The 18518-nt window shown below is 31.8% G+C and overlaps 1 protein-coding gene across 1 annotated transcript; it reads left to right on the plus strand.

The window, feature by feature from the left end:
* Window positions 1–9579: 9579 nt before the first annotated feature.
* Window positions 9580–16911, plus strand: LOC137932388 (uncharacterized protein DDB_G0286299-like). Its single transcript, XM_068775992.1, has 8 exons — window positions 9580–9667; window positions 9830–10038; window positions 10978–11079; window positions 11198–11614; window positions 14500–14698; window positions 14952–15420; window positions 15509–15643; window positions 16638–16911. The coding sequence occupies exons 2-8, from the start codon at window positions 9837–9839 to the stop codon at window positions 16761–16763; spliced, it is 1650 nt and encodes a 549-aa protein (XP_068632093.1). The 5' UTR covers window positions 9580–9667; window positions 9830–9836; the 3' UTR covers window positions 16764–16911.
* Window positions 16912–18518: the final 1607 nt, after the last annotated feature.

The raw sequence follows: 18518 nt of genomic DNA on the forward strand, positions 1-18518 counted from the left end.
TTTATTTAAAGAATTAATAATGCCTAAAGAGAGTTTTATTACAGATTTATCAATATTAAAAATAACTTTTATACTATTGCGTGTATCTAAAGGAAAATTAGAACGAAAAAATATTTAAGTGCGTTTTTGAAGTGAGGGTATCGTCGATAGGAGCTTTTGTTTTAAATTAGAAACAAAACTATGTACGAAAGATACAAGAAAAATATCGCATCGATGTTGCCCAATACAGTAAATATCTTTACATTAACATACACAAATGCTTATTATCAAAATTACCAATCACATTTTGGTAAAATGGCGGGTATATTTCAACAATCACATCACGGATTTAAAGTTTAAAGGCTGCAATTGATTTCATTCGTTTTGAGGCATCTTTATATTTAACTAGCTGATCCCGCAAACGTTGTTTTGCAAAAAAAAATTGATATTTTAATTTACAAATAAAAAATAAGGGTTGATTGTAGAGGGGTGAAAATTTATGGTTGTATGTATTCTTGTATGCTGTATCATAAAAAAATAAAAACAAAAAAATTCGTTAAAAAAATATTTTTTTTTTTAAAGTGTGAACAACCTTTATCACTTAGGGGTATAGAAAATAGATAGTAGCCGATTCTCAGACCTACTGAATACGCATATTAAATTTGGTAAAAATCAGTCAAGCCGTTTCAGAGGAGTTCAAGTTCGAAAACCGTGACACGTGAATTTTATATATTAGATAATAGCCTTACTAAACATATTTCACTGATGTATAATTGCATGATTAAGTTGGGTAAGTATCTGCTCAATTCCGCTATCTTGAAATAAATATTGCATAGTTTTGGAGTCTGTGTCTCGTGCAACTGTCCTGTTGAAATCACTTGACAATTATATTAAAATCGATTGGAAAGTTCTCGTAGAAAAACTTTTATGCTTACAGGACTAGTGTGTATTTATCAGATTATATTAATAATATGAGGTATAATTCTCAATGATGCAACAATCAACAGAGGTTATTACGATATGTTTTGTTTGTACTGTATTATATTGTCATTGAAAAAACCGTTCCAAAAAAAAAAAAACGAAGTTAAACATAGGATAAAATAGTATTTCATACCGATTTTTTGATCAATACCTATACATAAGATAATAATAATATCTATAGATTACATTGAGATTTAAAGTTAACATTGACAAGGACTTTTTCACTTTTAAGTTAATCTTACTTTTGTCATTTATTAATAATTCAAAGTTAAAGGCACAATAAAGTAAATAATCGTATAAATCTTAGCATTACTGCAATGGAGCGTGCCTACGTGTTCCTGATCACACGTCGACCAGGCTTTTATATTTACTGGTTGTGTCTGTAAATTACCTGATTTCTTTGTCATTTACTCGAGGTCACTTATTAATATTTTTTATACTTTTACCTTCCATTAATTTCTATAAGGTCCCACACAAAAAAAATAATAACATTTTGACGTAAAAGAACAAAAGAACTTTGATATACAGTTACACACAAATATAACCAGCTTTTATTAATAGATCTAATTATATTTTTAAAAATCAATTCCTGTTTACAACTTTGTAGACATCACAAGATCGGAAGGAGAATTATATTTTGTATTATAGGAAACATTACAGTAAAGATCTTTGAAAAGTTATGTGATTTAAAATAGTTCATAATCTTATGTTCTGTGAAAATATTTTTTTCTTAAATATTTCTTACATGCATAATATTCCATTAAAGTTAAAATTTTACCTACTAATATCTTTAAATAAAAATAATCTTTAAATAAAAATTGATCACTGAACGTGTTGCTAAGCGCAAAAGTCGAGAAGGGCACAAAAATATACAGCTTTGCAGTATGTACAGTTATTTTTTTTACGAAAAAACTTGTATTGATGAGATGAGATATACAAATAATTATTAATGTCTTCTATTGGTTAACAACAGGTTAATAACTATTGACAATACAAAGATCTGCTAATTAAAAGCTCTAATTCGAAGTAAGTAGTATGCTTGAACCGAGGCTCTTGAGGGGCTCTTGAGTTTTTTGAAGAGATTTTAGGCTAAGCGCCCTGACTCCAGGTGTTAGCTAAGTAAAAAAGTAGCGCATAACTGGTAATCGGTAGTTATTGTTCAAAATAAAGTAAATCTTAGGAAAAAGGGGAATTACACTTAGTCAACTTTTGATCATACAAGAAGTATGCAGCAGCAGCGATCAGTGTCAGTGTATAAAAGCAGATCGTCGTAAAAAAATTATGTAAAGTAGTAGTAAAAAGGAAAAAATATTAATATGATACAGAACTACATATTAATCGTGTTTTATGGGTAGCAAAACGAATATCAATATAAGCATTAATTTTTACTTTACCGCCCTCTTCTGATATAATTTAGAACTAAATCGTTACCAGAATTAACCACAAATAAATTTACTACCAATAGTATTATATTACACCGCTAGATGGCGTCTAAATATTTAAGTCGTGACAAATATTTTTCATTTCGTTACCATGTTATTTTTAAGTAAGTAACTTTAAAACTTTATTGATTGAATTCTATAAAATTATTCATGAAATTACATAACTAAAAGAAACAAACATATTATAATTATAACATATATAATTTTATCACGAAATTCGTTGGTGTAAAATATGACGCTAAGCAACTTTCTCTGCAAAAAGTAGAAAAAGTAATAAACGCTATTCGATATTGCTCGTTATCAAAAATAATAAATACATTTGGTTAAAATATTCTTACAAATATTGTTTTTAAAAAGGAATTAGTTACGATCGTATATTTTATATTAAACACTCATTAAATATGAAACTGTCCTATGAATCTTAGTGAAGTGTGACAATATTTACAGTACCTCCTAATACGGTTTTATATTTGATGTAAAAATAGCAATATATTTAAAATGACAGTCTGGTAGCTAAAATTATTAATAAACTGTAGTAATCTCAATATAATTTTGTTATTATTATTAATCATACCATTAAGTCTACATAAATTACTGATCTAGTGAGTAATTAATGTCCGGTTAATACCTATCACCTGCATAAACGCACTGGAATTCGCATATAGCCTACAACTATGTCATTGATATCAATGACATAGTTCTACTCTAATTTATTGGTAGTGTAACCTCTATCCACCGAGCTCGGGGACAAGTCCTGGCACGTGGAGGCCCGTAGACGGAAGTGAGAAGGCGAGAAAGAAAGTACATACACGCAACCGGTCGCTTTAGTGGGACAGTTGAGTTCAAACTTGGTGGCGTTCGACTGCGTTGATACGTTTTTGATTTTTAAACAATTATCGCACCAATTTTTAAGTTATTTCTATTTAAAAAACTATACTTCGTAGTTATATTGTTCTTATATATAATAACCATATAAAGAAAAGAATATTTTAAGCTATTGTTAATGAAATAAATCTTTAAAAAATCTTTTACGTAAGAAGTATATATTTAAAAAATGTAAGCGTATACAGTTGTCGTATTATTATAATAAAAACTTTCATTTAACGTTCATTTAAAACTTTTATATCTCCTTACTTTTAGGTTTAGATTCGATTTATAGTCAGTCATAATTTATAATTTACATTTAAAGAAATTCATGTTACCTGTTACAGAAATTTTACTTAGTGTTAATATCGTGTTCCATTTTTTTGGCCAATAAGTTGTACTGATATTTTTTACAAGACAGTTTTTGCAGCGCTCATTTCTGCTTCTAAACAAGCAATTCGATTTGACGAACGCCTTAGCTTGATGTCGTGACATAAATAATGTAATGGCCTGAGCTGAGGTTTCCGTGAGAGACAAAGCTTACTATATTGAGGTTAAGTATAAGTATCTTGTCTATGTCGGAACAAACTCGGTTAAGTTGTACATATGTCAGGATACAAATAGCTTTATCAATGATAAAAATTGGCCGTTCTTAGTAGAAATACGAGGAAACTAAACTTGTATTGCGAAAGATTTTCTGAATTTAAAAACTCTCATATACGTACTTAATACGTAATCCATTAGGTATATATACACACACACACACACACACACACACACACACACACACACACACACACATATATATATATATATGTGTGTGTATATATCTATACACATATACATTTACATATATAGTTTCTCTAAATTTTTGCTTTCTTTCTAAGTAATCCGTTAATGATTACTCAGAAAGAAAGCCATAATTAGTTTATGATTTCTTAAATAAACTTTCGTTTATGTCTTCTTTACTTAATTTTTCACTTTTTTTAAAGCCATCTTTGTATGCTTTTAACGGAATTCTTTATCGGCAGAGTTATAATGGTGTAAAAGTTATGCGAATACAATAAGTGTGTAGTAATTACAGAATTTTCTTTTTTCTTTCCGTATGCAAACTAAGGGCGATGATGCACCCTTTGATTTGAGACGAAGTACTTTTATTAAGCCCCAATTTCTCCTAGTCATTATACCAAACACCATTTCAAGTCTAACTTCCCAGGATTTTTTTTCTAAAGGATCAAGAGTCTGTAAGTTTTAACATCGATAAGCTCGTAGAACTTCTTAGTGAACTTTCGACAAGTAGGGATTGATAATATCAAGATCAGGTATTTTTTGATTCTTCGGGGCCAACCATCTTTGGATTTCATTCTACGGGTTCCTCACATTCTATGATTGTTTCATGGAAACAAAGAAGAGTAAGCAGTAGGAGACCAATGGCCATTTTGCTGACACTACTGGCAAAGACTAGTCTTTCTTGATCGTTTGGACCAGGAATTATCCCTCAGACTCCTCGGCAGAGCTTTTGAATAGAATGTGGGAAGCATCGTGATTTACATTAAGCTGATGCTATTACAGCAATAATAAAATGTTCATTGTTTTTATTACATTAATTGAAAACTATTTACAACAATAGCAGTGTTTTGTTTTGGTGGAAAGCATGGAACCGTTCGTCACTATTATAAACAAATATGTATTTGTGTTTTGCGTTCAGAGTATAAGTAACTAAAGTATATGCAAAATATGCCCGAATAGGCTTTTCGTGATTATATGCATAGGACAAGACAAAGCGACATAATAGTTTGTGTATGAAATGGTAATAAAATCGAATAATAAAGTTTAATCCTTCGTGCAAGTGTAAGTAACATAGAACTGAAGAATTCTTCATTAATACTCGAATACTACTGAATCGTTCTACAGACCGTAGCTTGTTCCATGACCTCTTGAATATTTTTCCAGCATGTTCCTCCCCATAAATAATCACCATCTTCTTCTTAGTCGTATTTTCACTTCTGAAACCTGTCCGTTTTGAGACACCCTGACGGATTTGATGAGGAGCTCTCTCCATGCTATCTAATCTTGCATGCTTTTCTCAGAGCAGTAGTAATAGAGTCCAGTTATTGAGTTTACTTTATCAGATCAGCCTGTAGGTGATCGTCCCCGTGGTTTTAAACCGTCTACTTTCCCAACAATCAATAGTTTGAAGATGATGACAAGCGTAAAAAACGATAACTGTAGAGCTTTTGTTTTTTGTAGAAATATTACAGGAGCGTTAAGAAAAACATGTTGTACGTATATCAATAATAATGTTGAATTTATGAAAGCATTAATAAGAGACAGAAAAAGAATGATGTACATATTGTACGACAAAAATCTTTTACAAGTTACCGTTAACACGCTACCAATTAGAGCACTTAGCGATATAGCGCTTCGATCAACGAACTCTGTTAATTTTCTATATTTATCATATTCTGTGCAGACAATAACTTGATCTTGTTAATATAACTGCAAACTTTTAAATAAAAGCACGTTATTTTTTTAAAAAACTACCACTAAAACTATCTTATACAGTGACGGGTCAACAAATTACTCACAGAATTGCGAGATAGTTCATTAACAAACAATTTTAAACAAAAATTAAGTTCTTACTTGTTAAATAACGTAACTTTAAATTAATTTATTTTTTATCCAAAGCTGTTACTTTAGATCTTAAATATTAGTGGTTTCTTGTGATATGTACTATCAAAAATTCAAAATTTTTTTATGACATCAATATCTATAAATAAAATGGTTGATGTATGAGATTTAGCAATAATTGAATTGTACTTATGTTAATAATACAGTAAACTAAATCTTCTGATTTATATATCAGCAAAAACGCCTACACAGATTATTAGTGGACTTAATTTGAAATTAAGCGGATGGTTCTGGAGCAAATATATTCTATTACATTTTGCGAAGAAACTAATCACTATATAATGTTTTTCCATCTGATGGGAACATTATTTCTTATTAGCAAATAATGTTGCTTTTATTTTAGCAGGTAACCCTAAATATCGTTTATATTATGCTAGGCTTCAAATCATCGTTGTTAATCCAAAAAATGCGCAACGCTTTTAATAAAAAATATATAATTAAATTTTTGTCGATACTTGATTCTTCATCATCATTATTTAAGCAATAGAATGCCCACTGTAGGCACAAGCTTCCCCTATAGATTACAAATAGGACCGGTTGGGGTCTTCCGACGTCCTTAAAAAGATCGTCTGTCGACGTTAAGGCGTTTATCTGTTCAATACTAGCCGGTCCGTGGTCTTCATTCCAAATCTTAAGGTTTCAGCGGCCATATGTTCTGTGCGCTAAATATCCTATATAAATACACAGTTTCTGATAATATAGGAGCTAAGATCTCTCTCACTATTCAATGTGGAAGTCATAAAATGAATTCTTATTTAATTTGGTTGTATAATAATTTGAATTTACAAAATCGCAGAATCGAAAAATACTAAAAACTATTATGAATTTTGAAACTGCGCATTTGACAATTCGCTCCAAATGTCGAGTGATTGTCAATTCGATATAAATTTGTAATACAGTTTGCTTTGAACTTCATAAATTTGGCAGTTAGCGCGCTGCACATTAGCTTTGTCGTGTAATAGCGGTATCGGTCAGTATTTATTGATCTCATAATTCATATTTAGCCTGATCACTCTGTAACTTAACTTTTTTTTCTACTGGAAAGCGACCGGTATTACAAACTCTGTTTGGCCAGTTAGTAGTTAAGTATTACACCATAGTAATATTTTTTTCGCATTTTCGTAACAAAACCAGTTCCTCTAACTTTCTGTTAATATCCATAAGAAGTAAGATACTCTCTAAAACCATAAATTCTTAAACTTTCCTTGCTACAATTATATAATACTCTTGTTATGAAAAAGTATGGCATCGACGAAATGAAATTAACAAAAAAGAAAGTAAGCATCGAACAGATCGGCGACATTAGCGCGCCGAATGACGCTTTGCGAATATAATCGAGGAAAAGTTATGATCTCTTTACGCAAATTATATTTTAATTTTAAAAGAGGACTCAAATGTTATTAATAGCTAAAAGTCAAAGTGGAAAGGTTGTTGTAAACAAAAAAATATCAGGCAACGCTTGATTCCATTAAAAAAAAAATAAGAAGGCTATATGTCTAACGACAGAATGTTACTCACGTTCATAGTCAATGTATTATTTCTATACCTAATTAGTGAAGTAATAAAAAAAAACTTCTAGATTTTCAATGTATAAATGTTAAATGCATAAAGAAAAATATTTATATTAAGTATAATTTGAATAAAGTAAAAGCTTTTATTTAACATTCCTTGCGTAACAGTGGAATTTTATTTTATATTACTGGTATACATATTTAGTATTACTAAACTAAATACACTGGCGTAATGTGTCGGTGTGAGTGCTAGAGACTTGTTCGAGAGAGAGAAAGTCCTCGAGGTCCATTCACAAGCCGCATACAAATATTTGTGGCCGCCTACAATACCGAAAACGGGTTTAGACCTTTCTCGCTTTGGAAGCTATGTTGCGATATCAACCTTCATGAGCAGTTCGGAATTACAGGTTCCAAGTTTACGAGGGACGCTTTTCTAGATGACTGTCTACGGATGATTAGTTAACATTTGTCTTTTACAATTATAATTAAAGTGTAACTAAACGAATTTTAGTATTTTAAACTTTAGCTACATATTACGTTCAAATTACTACAACTAACTTTTAGAAATAATTAACTACGCGCAGTTGTAAAATATTTTAATAATATCTTCTTAAACATAGCGTACGTACTTCGCCTTCTTAACGTACACATAACAAATATTTTTTTTTTACGAAATAATGAAATATTTCTCACTATTTACACAAATTTCATTCAAATATATAATATATGTGATTTATTATTTTTAAAGTAACTATTTCCTTTAATGTTCCTAACACTATTTATAATTCATGTACTTTTAAATATTTATTTTATTTTATAAAAAATATGTACATTTAACATGCCTCAAATTAATATTTCAAGTATACCGTGGCTATGTTTTGTAAGTGTAATGCAATATTAGCTATAAGTTCTCTATTCTATTTGGTAATTCTCATGTATATGAGGTGCTATTTATCTTAAAATAATTGTTATTTTCTTTGGTAAAAGCAATGGTATCAAGTATTTTACTAAAATTAATTGCGGTGAATATAATCGGCTTAGACGTTTCGGGATATTAATGTGCTTGAAATAAGGGTATAGCAGCGAAAAGAGGATATTTAACGACAATTTTTAGATATAAAATGATCTAATTTTTATATGTCAGCGATGACTGCTATTTATTAAACAATTTCTCTTAATTGAACCTGGAAAAAACACGATATTATTATAATAAAAATGATTCATTGCAGTAAAAGTGGTGTTTCCGTAACGGATGTCTCTTATGCCAGTTCCACTTAAAAAGTTTCTCCAATGATTCTTAGCTTTTTAAATATATTTTTTTCTTTTATTACAGCGAATGAGTCGTTTTCCCATTGTCACTGTCCAATGCCCGTAGTTTTGAGTTACGTTATCAATTACAGTTTAACGTTCATTTACATACATAACCTTAAGTGAAAGTTTGGGGCTGTTCCCCCATACTAATGTGTAAATGTTTTAAAATTCCAACTCAACCGTATGGTGCTTACACTTTTCTCTAACGAAACAAGCCAAGTCGGCAAATAAATTGAATAAATTAGTCAATCGCACCGAACCAACCCCTCTTCGGTTGTCATAGAATAAATATAATAATTTTTAGAGTAAATTTTTTTCAAAAAAGTCATAGTGAAGTTTGTTAAAAACATGCATATTTAATTTTTTGTTAATAAGGTTTGTTCAAAAAGGTTTTATTTTGTGGTTTTTAATTTTTATCGATTTGTAACTTTTACGAATTATATAATTTTGTTTTATTGTAAATTTTTGTAGATCACTTTTAAATAGCACCTTTTATAAGGTAAATGAGGCCGTGAAATAAATCTTAATACGACATTAATGATAACCAACATAGAAGAAAAATAATATTTTGTTATATATTAAAAAAAACTCACTACAATTTTATTAGTTTAAGTATTATACTCCTTAAAATACACATTTAAATTTATGCCCATTAGGTTTTGTCCGCTCTACGGGTTTGTGATCTGAGGCCGCCGCGACTACCATCACTACTTTCCTTCCCAGCGTATGTGACGTAACTCTATAAAAGAGAGTGCAGTGAAGACGCCGCCGCTATACCGTAACCGCTCGTCCGGCTTGGCCATAGCGTTCCGATCAGCCGCATAAAAAGACGCGAGCGGAACCTATTCCGCTAGAGCCCCCAAGGACTCCCCAGTGAAAAGTCAAAAGGTGAAGTGCCTTCCAAGGACGTCCAGTGTTCGTGACGTGAACGTGATAGTGTTGTGATAGCGTGATAGCCACAGTGTCCGTGTGATAGTGGCACGTCAGATGTGGCACTGTTGCGATCGCGATATTTTGTCGGCGATAAATAAAGTCCTACATTTGTTTCAGATACGAGATGAGGTCGTTGTTTTTGTTAGCGGCACTATGCTGCTTAGTGTTGTCGGCATGGGCGAGCCCCATTGCGAGGTCCGAGGACGACAAGGAAGTAGGTCGGCAGTCGGCCGCCGCCGCAGCGCCTGCGCCTGCAGCCTCAGCTGAAGATGATGACGACGATGACGATGACGATGACGACGATGATGGTTTGGATGCCTTAGGAGGTAATCGTCCGTTTGGATATTTTTTGCCTAATTTGTAAATGATTTTTTTACAAATCTGTAATTTTGGATAATGTTAACCAAACACTTAAAAAAATAGAACATAAGTTTATATGTAAAATAAATATTGGTCGAAGTCATCTACCGTTGAATGTACAGTCCTAACGGTGTATATGATATATTCTAAATTATACACGTATATAACGTCCGGATAACTTGCATTGCTTAGTTGTTCTAAGCATTATGGAACTTGTGGGAAAAAAATATTGCGTCTCATTCAGATAATTACTCAAGGAATTTAAATCTTCCACGTGATTAAGGATATGGAAATATCGAATAACACATTTATTATCTACCTGAGTACAGGTTATTTATTTAAAAATAAATAACATCGTATCATAATTTTTTAAAATATTTTAGTGATTAAAATTTTAAGTTATCAACTAAACTTAAATTTTCAACAACCGAAATAACGTAAGATGGAATGAACACTTTTAAATATCCAGTACATCATTGGAGATTTTAATTTAAAGTACTGAACATACAGAACATTTAAGATAAAAACTGTAATGGTAGCTCGAAAGTATTACATTCCATCGGTAAATACTGTATAATAATCAGAACGTAGCTGGTCCAGCGTGGTATGTGAGCCAAAGACCGTGACAGGTGCTCTCATTTGTTAATTAATTCCAACAGAAAGAAAAACTTAATCAGAACAATCGACGTTCTTGGACTTTCTATGTTCGAAAGCTTCCAGGATGTCACGCACTAGCGCAAGATTTACAATAAATCTAACATTTATTAAGCATTAAATTACTTTATAATATCAATAATTTTATAGAGGGTTTTCTTAAATGTAATTTGAAGAAAAGAATGTCTTATAAAATTTTTGTAAATCGGGTTTTATTTTTACAACTATTATTAACATTTCGTTCTTTACAGATGACGATGATGATGATGACGACGATGATGACGAAGAAGAAGAAGCCGACGATGATGACGACGACTATTTGGAAAGATTCTTCGACGATATCTTAGGAGGAGGTATGTCATAGCAATTTAAAACTTTTTCTAGCACTTTTTATGCCACTACTTCATTGAATACATATAGGAGATTAAGTGATAATATTTAAAATTATCAATAAAAATATTATTCTCACAGAGGATGACGATGACGACGACGAACCAGCGGCTGTTCAGCCAGTCGTTGCTCCAGCCGACGTAGTGGCTGCTGCACCTGTGGCCTCTGCCGCTTCACCTGTTTCTGCTGAAGAAGTGTCCACTCTTGCCGAAGACGCTGAGTCGGCAGAAGGAGACACTGTTGCGGAAGGTGAAGAACCAGAAGCTGGACAAAAAGAACCTGCAAGTGCAGAAATTGAAAGTCCCGCTGCCAGCGCTGAAGTAGCTGCTCCTGCTGAAAGCGACGCAGATGATGACGATGAAGAAGAGGACGACATTACTGACGCGCTCGACCCAGAAGAGGATGACGACGATGACGATGAAGAGGAAGAAGACGATGATGACGAGGAAGACGATTTATCTGACGCCCTCGGCAGGAAAATCTCATCCAAGCATTCACGTGAGTCCAAAAAGTTGAATGCGAAGTTTTCGGTGCACACAAAAAAAAGCGGGAAAAAATTCAACCACTCCGGTAAAGTAAAGAAAACAAAATCTGCATCCAATGTGGTTGTAGCTGATCACAAAAAAATCAGATAGTGAATTTAACAACACCGATGTCTCAGAAGCGCCATGTCCTCTCAAACACCTGAGAGTTCCCCACGGTCCCATCCTTTAGCTGTAGTTATTTATTGACTATTTATTTATTCTATTTAATTTATTTTATTTATTAAGTGAGCGTGTTTGATGTGTGACAGTGTAAGTATGAAACATAAAGAGTCAAAGTTAAATTAATGTCTAGATCATGTCACATTGGTTTGGTGGCAATTTATACGAAATAAATCTGTTTGTTCTTATTTTTGTGTCAACTTTATTAACTTACCTAACGATATCAGTCTACGCGCATGATTGAGAAATAAACGACGCTATTGGAAGAGAGATCGGTCAGAACTCTAGTTGACTAATAAACATGTTGTCAGCAGAAAGTGACATTATCTAGGAATTAATTTATTTTTCATGTTAATAAATAAATAAATACTAGTCAATTTAATTTGTATGCATAATTTCTTACTATAATTATTTATTAAAACTAAAAGTATATATTGTAAAAGCCTGAAATACCTACTAATAATATCCGCAGTATTTATAACATAATATTTATTTATGATGTAGAGATAAAACTTGCAGTATACTTATAAATAACTAGCTTTTTGACCGATTTATCTATAAATTTAGCGCTCAATCTAACCATAAATCCATCTTCCCTATATCCTGGATGTGTCGTTGCTGCGACGTGGGAGACTGTTTCGGGAGAGATTTTATTTGGCGATAGCATCAAACTATCATTGTTTGTGATCTAAGAATCCCGCTTGTATACAGCGGAATAGAGTATGTAGTTACTAGGAACCAGTTTGAGATGGATGTGTGTTAAGAGGACGGCATCGGACATTGCGTGCAACGGACGCTTACTTTCTCATCCGGAGTTGGGGCGATGACCCTGTCCGATTTCATATATAGCCTTGACACTTTCTATGACCTTGGTCCCTATGCTTCTACTTACTTTGCTTAGAACGGCCTTGAACAAACCAAAGGCAAATTTTAACGTAATCTTTAGAAAGCAATAATGAGCTGTTTGCGTTACTCTCACTGAATGACAAATCCGTTGCGAAATTTTCGAGACACTGGAACGGCCTAGTGAAAACAAGGTAATGAGATGCGAAAAGAGAAATTTTAAATGTTTACCGTCGTGAAATTCTGGGGGCCGCAAACGGTCATACTCAACCTGAATGAAACTTGTTTGTCACACAAAGTCTAATATGGTTTATTAAGGTGCGGCCTATAGTAGATTTCCCGGAAAAGAAACCTAATGATTTTAGATAACATTTATTATATTACAAGTTACGTAAAAGCTGTTAACATGAAAAACTTTTAGATTTTTTTTCCCGAAAAAAGTCAGTTATCGAAGATGGATTAAATTTCCGTACTCGATGTTCCGTAATTAGATTTCTTGTATGTGCGTCTCGGCACGCAATTCCTTTTACGTGTAGAAAATAGAAAATCCATCGTTGAGTGGTCCTATTAATTGTTGCTCGCCATTAGAATTCAGCCGGGGCTCGCGGCGACAGGAACAGTTACTCGTTCGCGTGCCTTTACAACGTGCTTCGAATTGTCTATTTGATGTATGAATTATCTGTCTGCGGAATATCTAATTAGCGATTGACATACAATTAATAATACCGTGTGGATAGCAGCATGCAAGTGCATGCTCTCACGGCAAGTGTAGCTAAAAATATTTTTCGGTTGAATGAGATTTATTAACAAGTACTATATACATGAGTTTTCTAATGTGCCGGTTATATAGTTGAACATTATCAAGCTGGATACTGAACATATTATTTGGACAACCGTCAAAAACATTTAGGGAAATTATATTTCAAATTTTTATTTTTAATTATTTATTTTTTAAGAATTTAAAAAAAAATGCTAACTGATTATGCATACGTATGAGATTAAAGTTAAATTGGGATTTAAATATGAATTTTTAAAATTTGTAAAAATTCAAAGAAACATCACTCAAAACAAAGTAAATCATAGTAGTATGATAGCTAATACAGTTTAACGGTAGACAATTTCTACTTTATTCATGGTTAAAACAAAGCATCTTTATAACATACAGACAGTAGGTCAACTTGATTATTCAAATTTGTCAACTTTCACCATGAATAACTACATTACGATAAAATTTTAGGTCTATAAAATTTAAATCAACAAAAATATATATTTACAGAACGGTTATATAATTTTTGCTGTTGTTACGTATCGTTTCAAATTAACAAGCAGGTGAAAAGTCGATTTCTATTTAATGTGAATTAACTGGGCGTCAAGTAAAGTTCACAATATCATTTTTAAATGATGATCTCACTACATTTTTAAAAGATATTTTCTTAACAATTATCATCTTCGATTATATATTAAAATGAATTTGCTTAGTAATATAATAAAGTTAATATGTTTTTGTCGAAATTTTACGTAAATCCGTAAATAAATATATTGCCGTTTCGATGGTTACTTATTAATTACGAATAAATAAATTCATTTTTGATCAATTTAGATAACAGGATGCTTTATAATTTATTATAATTTAACTTTATAAAATTTATAGTTTATGACCAGAAATAAGTTTTGGGCATATTACTTTTTGTCTCCGAAAACTTTGTTCTCCTTAAAACCGAATGTTTTGAGGAGGTAAATGGTCAGTAATACATAGTATAGAAAAAATTATGCCGAAAATTTCACTTCACACATGACTATTATTAAAGCCAATTATTTTTATGATTTTATTTTTAGGAGCGCTGAAAGAGGAACCACCGAAAAAGCCAGCTGTACCAGCTGTTTACATTGTCAAATATAACCGATTTGTCGATAATATACTTGAAAAGATGAACGATATTCTCAGGCGGTCTTACGATCCCGTCAATGTTAAACTTCAGCCAATCGATGCTAAAAAGAAGAATTCCAAGCCTAAAAAAGACAAGACCAAGACCAAGTCGAAAAAGTAATACTTTTTAATATTTATAACAAACTTTTTTGTTCCCACATGTATATTGATACCATGACATGTTTCTTAGTTTCTGCTTCGAGTTACCAGTCTCTTTCTAACACAACAATCTAAAATTGATATCATAAGCATAAAGTTACGTGTGGAGATGACATCGAAACATGTCCATAACATGAAGGATGTCATTAGTATTATTAGTCCTGGAAAGCAAATAAATTTAATGTTATTTACCGAATTTTAGAAAAACTAGCAGTAAAAAGAAGCAAACTGTCCGTGCTGGAAATTCTACACCAACTGAAAATAGCGCGGTTGATGGTTTAACGAAAATAAATGAAATAAATGACGCACCTTTAATGGACCAGAAGATTCAAGAAGTTAAGGAAACGATGCAAAAAACTGAAACTAGAGCAATGAAGGAAAAATCGAGCAGCCAAAAAGGAAAAGCTAAGCCTACTACTACTAGACCCAAGCCTCCGACAAAAACAACTAAACCAAGCTCTAAACCCCCTGTTAAAACTACTACCAAGAAACCAGTAAATAAAAATAAAACTAAAACAAGCCAAAAGAGTAAACCAAGAGCAAAGGGAACCTTATATGGTTTATCTTCACTTAGGAGAAATGGGGACGTTGCTGTTAACATCATGTCAGATCATACTACAGTAAAGAGTAACTTTGCAGTTGGACCACTCGTGTTGAGAGTTGAAAAAGAAGTAAGTATTATATTTTTTTACAGTGCTTGTAGTTCCCATATATGTATAAGCAGTTGGAAAGAAATTAATTTCTATCTTACAACTTTAGGTTGGACGCGGAGCTAAGAAAGAAATCAAATCTGCAACTGCAACCACAGCTGAAATGACAGGAAAAATTACACTTCACGTAAACAACCAAGGCGTTGCTACATTGCATTCGATAAAAGTTTTGCAGCCTAAACAGGTATGTTCGTTGATATTATATATAACAAATAAATAATACTTATTCAATTAGAAATGAACATTTATTATTATAAATGTGTGAAGAATAACTACGAGTTGAACAAATAAAAGTATAAAAGTTTTAATTAAAATTGTTTTTTAAAAGTGCCTAATTGTATCACGCGTTTGGATAAAAAAATGAAATGAAAATAATGTTTCATTTTAAATTGTTTTCAGTTTTATTTTCATTGTAAATGTATAAACAACTGGAGAAATTAAAAGGTTTTAACCAAATAGCCACTGAGGCCACTGCGGCAATTTAAATGTCTTAGTCCAATACGTGCAGTGTAATTCATAACAAGATATGACGAAGCCTCAGATAAAACAATTAAGGGGTCTAGCGTAATAGTGTCGACCAATTTCTGTGTAAATTTTGTGTCTTTAACTTTGTACGTAGCGTTGTTTGGTTATGGCATTGTCGGACATTATCCACAGACAGTTGGTCAATACTTATTACCGCTGGTTGTATTATGAGAAATTGAATTGGAAAATATTTTTGTTTTGAATAAATTATGTCTAGTCAGTAAGCGTGAAACCAGTCGTAAGAGATTGAATTTTTTTTTTAAACACAGTTTGCTTCGGTGGCCCGCACTCACGATTGAGGGTATTGTTTCATAAAAAAAACCATTCTTGGTAATTTTTATAATCCAAAAAATATTTTGGATAAGTACAATACTTATAAAGCTATAGTTTGAAAATGTGTTTATTTTCGTCATGAGTCAGGCAGTACGTAGGTGGAAATCTTTACATACATATATATATATATACACACACTCATATATAGGTATGTATATATATATATATATTTATGTATGTATAGGTTCTAACAGCTAGATGTCACTAATCACTTTGACAGTTACTAAATATTATATTAAAAATATAACATTTTAAAAATAATCAATACTTTATTTTGGATTTATTTCCCATTTTTTATAATTTTAAATTCTTATTTTTAGGTTCGAGTCGACAGTAACCACGAACGCACAAGGGAATTGGTATGGCAACGTAGCGCAAGAATCGCACACGTTGTATCGGAAAAGCTAATGTCAGCGTCCAAACCGATGTTCCATCCGATTGTTTGAATTAATCGATTTTAATTTTCGATTGATTAATAAACAGACGAAAACGCGCTTAATGACATTAACACACAAATGGAAATGATATTCAGTTAACTGGACTGTAAACTAGTTCGATGATTTTATAACGTAAATTTTGGGAAGGGTTTTTGGTTTATCAGTAAGTAATACGATGTTGTCTCAGAGTGCTTGTTCGAACTGGTTTATATTCAGAAAGTACTTACTTATATTGACGTTACAGAGTAGAGTATGTTCTACTATCTATATTACTACTTGATTATTTTCTGAATCGAAAGACAAAAATTTTCATGTATATTTCAGAGTCTGTAATTTTACGATACTCATTATTAGGTATATTTAATATAAGTAAATCACAAAATGCATTTATTATTGTAAACATAAATGGTGCTAAGATATTATAATTTTTATAATGATGTATTATTTATTTTAGTTACGATAGTATTTATATTATTTAAGCAATAAAAATCATTAAAAATGTATTTTCGTTTAATTTTACATAAAGCTATATATTTTCTAGGTTCTAAAGGCCCTGGAGTGATGATCACCCATGCTACGTTTAGCATCAGAAGACGATGAACGTAGACCGTTTCAATTCGGTCCTATTGGAAATTTACGGTAGAATCGATGATGATGAAATATACTATATAACAAAGGAGTTGTGCCCAAAGCGGTTATAATTTTAAAATCATATTCCCTATTTTTATTTAATATTCTTTATTATACACGTTAGGATACATTTAAATAGTTTTTCACAATAGTATACAAAAACGTACAAAGGGCGGTCTTATAACACAGACAACCATAGTATGGAAACGGTAGAGGTACTAATCATGAGTAGTTGAGTCTTTATGTTACATTGAAAATAACTAGATATAAAGACAGCTGACAAAGCTGACTTATATTACTGTTTTTATCTGATGTTAGTGTCAATAAGACAATCTGGTGATGATGACTCATTGTTTAAATAACTATTCCATTTTCAAATTTACAGGAGATATTTTATATTATTTAATGACTATTTAAGACGAACGTGCATTTTTTCTGGTACGAGGGTCACTTAGGGCCACGGGAAATACGCCAAATGTTTTATTTTATATACTTATACAAAGTCAAATTACACAAATATTTAAAATTTGAGGTGTCCCAGATGTCCGAGATACCTGCTGCGAGGCCTAAGCCTTCTCCAAAGATATTTATCGGCGATATAACATAATCGACACGCTAGGCCGAACTGGAGATTGCAATGTGGCATGCAGGGAACGCTGCTGTCCATCTTTTGGAAACTTATGAACAGTGGCAATCCTATATAACTAATGCGAATAATGTGTGAACAAGTGTGAATGAGATTGTACTCCGAAAATAGAACCCACGACCATACGATCGCAAGTCTGTCTTCTACCACCGGCGTGTCACTTGTTCTTCGATGTATAGGTAAAATTAATTGTATATATAAAATAAACTTTTCTTTATTACAATATTACGCGCATAACATCATACCGTGGTTTGTTTTTTTATTTTATATAAGGAACGTAAAGAAAACTAAAACTTAATTCGTAGAAGTTGAACCTTTATTTCGGAAGGTTAAATGGAAAAAATTATAAAATAAGGAACAAAAGAGAAACATTATGATTTAGGAAAATTGCTCATTTTGTTTCGTACTTTATTGCACTTCATAGCTATTAACTAATAACTAACTAAAAAGCTAATAACTTAAAATTAAGTAGGCATTGAAGAATTACG

This window comes from Battus philenor, unplaced genomic scaffold, assembly GCF_028537555.1.
Source record: "Battus philenor isolate CCGP_79_NKW_IND1 unplaced genomic scaffold, ilBatPhil1.0.hap1 SCAF_9, whole genome shotgun sequence".
Taxonomy (NCBI): Eukaryota; Metazoa; Arthropoda; class Insecta; order Lepidoptera; family Papilionidae; genus Battus; species Battus philenor.

Coding starts and splice junctions, on each gene's coding strand:
- LOC137932388 (XM_068775992.1), top strand. CDS start 9,837: ATGAGGTCGTTGTTTTTGTTAGCGGCACTATGCTGCTTAGTGTTGTCG. Junction 10,039..10,977: donor TGGTTTGGATGCCTTAGGAG/GTAATCGTCCGT, acceptor CGTTCTTTACAG/ATGACGATGATGATGATGAC. Junction 15,644..16,637: donor AAGTTTTGCAGCCTAAACAG/GTATGTTCGTTG, acceptor TCTTATTTTTAG/GTTCGAGTCGACAGTAACCA.